Genomic DNA, 9,178 nt, shown 5'->3' on the forward strand with positions numbered 1-9,178 from the left:
TTCCCACTTACATACATTTACTTGTCTCCCATTTAGGTACAGATTGTTAATGTAAAACAGTGACCAGAGTATAGCAAGTCATTGTATTGCTGAATGCTTTACAAAAGAAATGAATGTGAATACAGTGTATACAGTTGAGAACGGAAACTCATATTTATGTATTGTTGTCACTTGGCTCTTGTGGAATGTGATATGTTCTGAACTACAATCAGAAAAGTGTTTTTTGCTTACCCATATCTTTTACTACCTCTCCAGGTAGCAGGAGCAGCTCTTCCATTCCAGCAAGCATTCTGAAACCTAAAACAGCAGAATAAATAAAAAATATAAGTAATAAAAACAAAGAACAAGGTACATTACTATGAATGCATTATTACTATGAACACCTTGCTGTAAAAGCTGTTGATTCCCAAAGGAAATAAAGTAAACACCAATTCATTCACCAATCACAAGGTTTCCTTTGCATAATCCTTTCAAGGCACATTGCACAATAGAGAAATGATATGTAAATGCAGGGGGTCTGTTTCCACAACAAACATGTACAGACAAGATATTTGTAATGCAGGTCTACTAAAAGAATGAGATAAAAGGGATATCACATTCTTACAACTATACAAATACAGAGTGAATCAAAGGGCACGTTTGTGAAGTTATATGGAAATGTGGATTGGAATAGGACCTATTCCTAAATCTTTACTGACACCTTATAGTTTATGCGCTGATAAATATTACTCCAGGCTATGTGTAGAGGTGATAGATTCTTAAAAAAAATACTCTGGATTGGTATATTTTAAAGGTGGAAACACGGAACAAATCATTTTTACAGCCCTGTCTTACAGAGCTGGAGTTTGTTTCTGCTCTTAGGCTACATATAAACGTAAGATTATTCTTGTGCGATAATCGCCTCAGGGCTGAAATCAGATGAGTATCTGGGGTATGTACATTGCTTGTCGTCCGTCGTTCAGACGACCGTCCTGGCAGATCCATAAATGATGAATAAGGAACGATTGTAATGCCGTGTTCTCCCCAGCCCCTTTTAACCAGGTGCACCACCCAGCACCTTTCAGTAACTACACGGTTTATGGGTGGTTATTGAGGAGTTGGATAACAATGCAAGGGCTGCCACTAGCCTACAATTTCTTCCCACCCAGCTTAAAAAAAAATTCTGGGTTCAACACTGTAACGTAAGTGAAGGGGAGAAAGCGCAGCCCCGTCGTTCTCCCTCTCCTCTCTCCATAGAGCAGAATGGAGCTGTATGTACAGCAATCATTCATGCATCGCACAGTCCTTTGTCGTTGGAAAGGATTGTGAAAGATCCTTTTCAATGACAATTATTGCACATGTGTACCCAGCCTTAGAGATCAGTTATAAACAGATTTCTACCTTGCTGCAATTTCTAGGCCCCTTAACGCTCATTGTAAAGAACACAAGGCTGATGTTTACAAATATCATATTTTATAGCTGTATTATAGCATGGAATTTCAACAGCAGGTGGTGTGCAGAAGAACACTGTAAAAGCATCTCTAAATCCACATAAAACTTAGGAGAACAAAGTTTGCAAACAGGTGATTTTAATGTTCACCATAAACCAGTTTTATAGTCGTCTTTGGACTTGCGTGTTGTGGCAATGTGTTGCAGTATATGTACCATGTGTCAGGGTAATTGATTCAACACTTTCAAACAATGTAAAATTAACTCAAACACATAGATTAACAGGATGCATTGCATGGGGTCAGCAAAGTGAATAAAAAGGAGGCTGTACAGTACAGGCCCTCCGGTTAGATGACAGGTCAGTATTGGACTTGGAAGGCTTTTAGCACAGTCACAATTTAAGCCACTGACCACAAATAAGCATGCAATTAAAGTATTGCAGACAAAGGGTCAACCTGAAAGCCAGTCAGCTAGCATTTTAAAGAAAAATCATCTTTTCCCCTTATTTTTCTGAAAGGAGGTTTCTTTCAAAAAAATATGCTATCTAAATCACAGTATCAGGAAAAAAATAATAAAAATTACCTTGGCAATGTGTGTTGGTTTGTTTGCCTGTTCAGAAGATTCGACCCCAGGGTGTGGTCACATGATCATGAAATCATTACAGCTGTGGAGACGACATCGGACGATGTTCCTTCCAGAAGTAACAAGGAGAGCTCAGTTCTTCTAGTCTATTCACTTGCTCAGCATTTCTTGTGGTCATGTAGTGTCTTTTCTCCCTTTAATACAAATGACATTCACATGAGATAGAGGTCATGCTATTCTACTTAAAGCTGATGCTACTGAATGAGAAAGTTTGCTCTTGAAAGTTATATTTATAAAGGGAGTTGCCAGCTTCTCAAAACTGACCCAGCCCGGATGTTCCCTACATTCTGTAACATTTAAACCCACAAGAGAAAGGCCGGTTATTTCAGATAGAAAACGTAATAAAATCAATGGCGGATCCTTAATAAAGTGTAACAGATACAGTACAGCAAGTCGGCTTTGTCACTAGCAGGATTAACAGGTGATTTGTTTTTATTTTAATGTTTTATTATTCATATTAAAATAAATGAAAAGGCCAATTCGCCCCAATGCATAGATGTAAATGCATGTATGTATGAAAACAGCAGACAGCGGGCAGCACTGCACAAGCCAGAGGCAGTCAATGGTTTTAGGGACAGACCTCCTCTATAGCAATGTTTCCCAACCAGGGTACCTCCAGAAGCTGCTAGGGGCTCCTTGAACAATGAGCAATGTGTGCCTCCTAGGTCAGTATAACTGGCACTAAAAATCTTTTTGGCTATCTGTAAGGATGGGATTCTTCCCACTGGCACTAATATAATGTGAGCTGTGGATATAGTAATTATAGAAGGAGTTTCCTAAAAACCCCAAAAAAGGTTAAAGATAAAGTAAAACCAAAACTACCCATAACAAAACTTACCTTCAATCCCGCAGAGCAGTCTATCCGTCAGGAGGTGTCTTCCATCGGGTCCGTCGTTGTCCCGGTATCCGTCTTCGGGCCGCCGAAAGTGCAACACTTTTTTTTTTTTTGGTGGGGTGTTGCACAGACAGGTTTTTTTACTTTAAAAATAAAAGGGTTGTCTACCCTTTTATGTAAAGTGAAAATTCTGAGTTAAGGTACACATTACACTGATGTTTTAAAGTGCCACCTATGGACAGTTTTGGGTGCTATATCTATTTGTTGTTTCCCAGGCATGTGCAGGATTTAAGACTGGACATGATAGCTACTGATTTACTTATGCAACCTCATTTTTATTAAATATATATAAGTGGGGATTATATTCTTTTTGTGCATTAAAATTATTATCAATGTATTTTTTAGTGAAACTTTATTAGCAGCAATACAAACAATACTTGAGATAAAAAAATTTAAATAGCAACTTTTTTACATGTCTGCTTTTAGGAAATGTATAATATTTGGGGGTTTTAGGTAATCTTTAGGCATAAAAACTGGATTTTAACATATGCACAATATGCAAAAACAGTGAAAGGATTATTACACACATACCAGGATGATGTGAATGATCCCCGATACATATTTTACACCTTACTACAATGCCATTGATTTTGGATTGCACCTTGATAATCTTTGCCAATGGACATAGATTACAATGAATGTGTTTAAGTACTTTGTGAAAACTACATTCTTGTTTTTTTTTTTGAGAACATAGTTCGTAATTTTGTTGTATAAAGGGCAAGCGAGAAAAAAAGGTCTCAAGCGGAGGCCCAGATTTAAAATGACCCAATTCTTTCTTCTTTCCATCTCATTAAACATTACCTGCACATGAGGACTCATAAAGAGAAACTAAACTGAAAACTGCAAAAAAAAAAAATATACACTCAATCCTGCAGGGCAGTTTGATCGAAACGGGGGTGTCCTGCATCGGGGGGCGCCGTCTCTTCTTCCTGGTTCTTCATCTTACGTCACCCGACCCAGGCGCGAGATCGGGTGAGGTAGGATGGAAAAAAAACTTGCCGATCTCACTGTGCATGCATGAGATTGGCAATTTTTTTCTGTGCACGAAAAGGCTCCATCTGAGCATGCCCTAGATTTTTGAGCATGCGCAGAAGGAGCACCAAAGAGCCTCACGGGATGCGTGACATAGGTATCCCGGGAGGCTTTGCCCTCCCATTCATTCTTGCTCGCCTATGTGATCAAGAATTGGGGGGCAGTGTGCACTTAAAAACAACAGAATTTTTTTACCTTACATAAAAGGGTTGTCCACCCTTTTATGTAAAGTGAAATTTCTGAGTTTAGGTACGCTTTAAGATCCTTATTGTGCCTCCCCCACCAGAAGAAAGCAAAAGTGAAAGTAAATACAGTGGAAAATAAAGAAGGAGCTTCTACACAAAGGTATTATTAGATGACATTGTTAGAAGAATAACACGAGTCACATTAAAGCATAACTAAAGAAAACAAAATGACACCTTTAAGTCTGCACATTCCCCTGGAGCTGTCTTCTTGGCTTCTTGCTTTATCCCGGCACGAGAATATTGGACACCGCCATTTTCTTCCTTCTTCTGCTTACGTCACCCAAACTTACACTGTGTAGGCACGATATCTGGTGACATGTGCGGCTAAGATTGTTAAAAAAAAAAAGGTGCCAATCTACTGCGCATGCATGAGATCAGCATCTTTATTTTTTTAATGACAGAAAAATCTCTTCTGCTCATGCCCAATCTCCGACATACGCAGAAGATGCAGCCCAAGCCTTCAGCGATTTGTGATTTAGGTATCCCGGGAGGCTCTGCACTCACATTCCATGGCAGAAAACACAGAAGGTGAGGGGCTTAGCTTTTTTTTCTGCTTGTTACGTTTTTTTTTGTTTTTTTTAAAGTACAACACCCTTTAAAAAAAAAAAAGTGCAGCAAATCCCCCTAATTTTTAATTGCCTAGGCGATCGAGAATGAATGGGAGTGCAAAGCCTCTTGGGATACCTACGTCAGGCATCCCGATAGGCTCTTGGCTGCTCCTTCTGCGCATGCCCCAGCATCTCAGGCATGTGCAGAAGGAGCCTTTTCGTGAAGAGAAAAATTTGCGTATCTCCGTGGGATCAGCAAGTTTTTTTTCCAACCTACGTCACCTGATCTTGCAAAACAGGAAGAAGAGGCAAAGATGGCGGCGCACAGAGCCCTGGCTCGAAGACAGATGCTGGGACAATGCAGGACCCGATGGAAGACACCTCCGGATGGATCGGACTGCAGGATTGAAGGTAAGTGGATTTTTTTTTGTTTTAAGCACTTTTCAGTTTAGAGGCTCTTCTGAAAATATTCTTTTACAATAGTCTAGGCTATGTTCACACCGGCCATGAGGTTGAAGTACGCTTACACATGTGCAGCTCAGTAATGATTGCTAAGATCTTCCCCTGCCCTTGCCTGGCTTGAATGATCTCCTGTGCAAGAGTTGGGTCATCCCAATCAAGATGGCCAAAATGCAATTTAGTAAGAGAAAATGGAAGAAGTTGGTGGCACCTGTGATAGCACAGGGTGTATAATGGGGTTTAGTTCCGCTCAAGACTGAATGGGAGTGCAGAGCCTCCTGGGATAGCTACATCAAGGCTCTGACTGCTCCTGTCCAATCTCAGGTATGTGCAAAAGGGAATTTCCATTAAGCAGAGATGCCGATCTTACGCATGCGCAGTGAGATCAGTTTTTTTCCTCTTTACAGCGGCTATGTCACCCGATCTCACACCTGCGCAGTGCAGGATCGGGTGACAGAAAGATGACAAGAAGACGACTGAGAGAAGACAGAAGATGATGAATAAAGCGCCGGGGCGGAGAGGAATTCCAGGACAACACAGAACCAGATTGAGGGAAGGACCAGCAGCATTAATGGATCTGCGGGATTAAAGGTGTAACTTTTTTTATTTTCGGTTTAGTTCCCCTTTAAGCTGCCAGGGCTGATTGAACTCCCCTGCAGCATCCTGGCCCAGCCAATCAAGATTGGGCGAAGATTGGAATCAGGAAGAGGGAAAAAAAAGATGGCAGCAACCACGACAGAACGGGGACAGGTGTGTTTTATAAATACATCAGGGTTATTGCAGATGGGACATGGTCACAATGCCTGGTCACTATTTTTCAGGTTACGGGTTTAGCTCTGCTTTAAGGATTTGATTGGGTAATGTAAAACGTTAGTGACCGGGACCGAATGTGATTGGAGATCCAACATCCAGGGTCTATGGTACGGGGCAGAAATCCCCCAATGGAGACGGCTGTTCTGGTTGCCATGGAGATTTCCTCTTACTTCCTGTTGTGTCTCTAGGGCAGGAAGTGAAGTAAAATCTCCCAAATGGGACACAGATGGACGATAAATCCTGACAAAGCTTTTAGGTCTTTCTTACTCTGACCAAAACTAACAAAAAAGTTGTGTTTTTTATATATTTGAGGTATATACCTAATGAATATAACTAATATTACAAGTCTTTACATTAACCCAATGATCTTCCCAGCCACTGTGTGGCTGAACTACAAGTACCAGCAGGCTGACACAAACTTCCAGCATTCCCTGAAAAGTTTAGCTGTGATTAGCAGAAACCTGTCATGGACTATTTGGGGACACAAGGAGCGGTGACACCACACATCCCCCACCACTTCCTCCCACACACTGACCCCTCCTCACCCGCTTCCTCCAGGGGGAGCGCCCGTCCGCACCTCACACGGCTTCCTCCGCCAAATCTCGCGAGAGCAAGGCTCCTCACTCACAGGGCGCGAGATCTGGTGTGCACGCGGAGGCGCGCATCAACTCACAGGTCGCGTGCACGCAAATGCTAGGCGGGAACTATGTGTGGAACAGTCTGTGACTGACAGGGCAGAGGGCGAATGTTAATATTCAGGGGAATAGACAGCAGGCTGCTAGGAAATAGGTTACTTTATAGGAAGCTGTGAACATAAAGCTTTAGAGGTTAGAATTTCAGGGGTGCTGCGCTTAATTCCCATTGTGAATACTATTTGTCGTGAGGCGTGAAGAATGAAGTAAATTTCCCTATAAACAGTCTGCTAGGATAATTTCTTTAAATTAGTGTTTACTCTAATTTCACCATATCCAAGCTGAAGAAAAACAAGAGACTTAAAGACCACGGCCTGAGTAGAAAAACCTGTCGGCTGCCATCAGCTTCAAAAAAAGACTTATTCTACGTGAGAAGCAGCGATCTCTCTGCAGAGGTCTGACACCCCCCCACTTATATGCATTTCTTTTTGTAACATTTCCACATGTGCATTAAAGTAATGTTAAAGAGGAAGTAAACTCAAAAATGCTTAAAACAAAAAAAAAAAAATCCACTTACCTTCAATCCTGCAGTGCAGTGGATTGCTCAGGAGGTGTCCTCCATCAGGTCCCGCGTCGACCCGGCATCCATCTTCGGGGGTCCCGGGCACCGACATCTTCACCCGGGTTTTTCATCCTTGATGTAGGTTGGAAAAAAAACTTGCCGATCTCACACATGCGTAATTTTTCTCTTCTCGCGAAAAGGAGCACCCAGGAGCCTCCCAGGATGCGTTGATATCCCAGGAGGCTTTGCACTCCCATTCATTCTCATTTGCCTAGGCGATTGGGGATTAGTAGGTGGTGCTGCACCCTTTTTTTTTTTAAAGTGTGTTGCACTTAAAAAACAAACAAAATTTTTACCTTACATAAAAGTGTTGTCTAACCTTTTATGTAAAAGGGAAATTCTGAGTTTAGGTACGCTTTAAAGTCCCACTATACAAAATACAAGATTAGGCAGGTGGGTATTGCACAAAATATCAGGCAATGTTCCTTCTGAAATAACACGACTTGCCTGATTATGCAGAGAAAATGTGAAAAGGCTGGGCTGCGTATGCGCAGCGGCAACTTCAGTTGCCAGGGAAACAGCAATCCTGGCTGCCCTTGCATGTGCTGGGGAAGGATGAATGCCCATGTGCTTGTGAAGGATATGTCACCCTGGCACGACCAATCAAGATGGCCGAAGTTTGTCGCTGAGTAGAAGAAGAAAGAAAGATAGTGGAGCCCTATCATGGAGGGCCGCGTCTTTATATTAGTTATAACTAGTGGGAGTGAGCCCTGATTTTTCTATTTCCCCTCTGAGGGGGTTCATTTCTCTATGGGTACTGGTGACGACTGAATGTAGGAGAAAATCCAACAACAGAGAAGTGAATCAAACATTCACTGAATTATTCCCCCCAGTTACTGCCACACATGGATCTGACAGATTCTACTCCAGGAAATGTTTCAATGAATGTCAGATTCACTGATTAATAAACAGACTCCATGAGTTCTAGTAGAAATAGAAGGAAACTTTACCAATGGGGGCACTTGTTGCTATGGCAACTGCCCAGAGAGGATTTCCCTCACTTTAGAGAAATGTCCTCTGACTTCCTTCCATGGGGCAGTAAGTGAAATATCCCCAAAGAGACACAGATGGCACAGATTTCTTTTTAGGACTTTAAAGAAGATTTAAAGCTACTATCTAATCCTTACATTAGCCTTACAAACTTTATTATACTCAGACCCTTGTTTGGACATATTTCGGTGAGGTATGCCTAAGAATTACAGGCCTACAATGAAAAATACCGTATTTTTCGCCGTATAAGACGCTCCGGAATATAAGACGCACCCAATTTTAAAGGAGGAAAATCTAGAAAAAAAGATTCTGAAAGATTATTCCCCTTCTGATCACTCATGTGCCATTCATACCGGTATTCCCCTTCTGATCACTCATGTGCCATTCAAATTCCCTTTCTGATCACTCTCTACCTTTCAAATTCCCTTTCTGATCACTCTGTGTCGTTCAAACTCCCCTTCTGATCACTCTGTCATTCAAATTCCCCTTCTGATCACTCTGTGCTTTTTTTCTATTGTACGGCAGTTAGGACAGGGAACAGCAGGTGGCGCTGTGCCGGCTTCTTTCGCTTTGCTTTACAGACAGGAGAAAACACGATGCTGGCAGAAGAGAGAAGAGAGAGACGCTGCAGCCAGAAACACACGCAGGATCCGGGTATCGGGTGAGTATAATATTTTAATTATTTTTTTTTAACACATTTGTCGTATAGGACGCACTAACTTTTCCCCCCCAGTTTTGGGGAAGAAAAAGTGCGTCTTATATGGCAAAAAATACGGTACATTTTCATGAAAGACAATATACCGCTTTTAGACATATGAGGGACAACACGCAAACACTCATTTATTAGTAATACAGTTTTTAAAATGTGTTTA

The 9,178-nt window shown here is 41.6% G+C and overlaps 1 protein-coding gene across 2 annotated transcripts in view; it reads right to left on the reverse strand.

Moving 5' to 3' along the window:
• Positions 1-6,692, reverse strand: part of MTMR2 (myotubularin related protein 2) — a 23,343-nt gene extending 16,651 nt beyond the window's left edge. The window contains exons 1-3 of one of the 2 annotated variants that reach the window (XM_072402790.1): positions 6,608-6,692; positions 2,011-2,204; positions 232-297 (exon numbers count right to left, since the gene is read on the reverse strand). In XM_072402790.1, the coding sequence (XP_072258891.1) occupies positions 232-289 (58 nt within the window). In that variant the 5' untranslated portion in view covers positions 290-297; positions 2,011-2,204; positions 6,608-6,692. Of the gene's footprint in view, positions 1-231; positions 298-2,010; positions 2,205-4,416; positions 4,604-6,607 lie in introns of those variants that run through there. The other variant, XM_072402799.1, reaches the window with a different exon arrangement.
• Between the last annotated feature and the right edge of the window lie 2,486 nt (positions 6,693-9,178).

Source organism: Pyxicephalus adspersus, chromosome 1 (genome assembly GCF_032062135.1).
Source record: "Pyxicephalus adspersus chromosome 1, UCB_Pads_2.0, whole genome shotgun sequence".
Taxonomy (NCBI): Eukaryota; Metazoa; Chordata; class Amphibia; order Anura; family Pyxicephalidae; genus Pyxicephalus; species Pyxicephalus adspersus.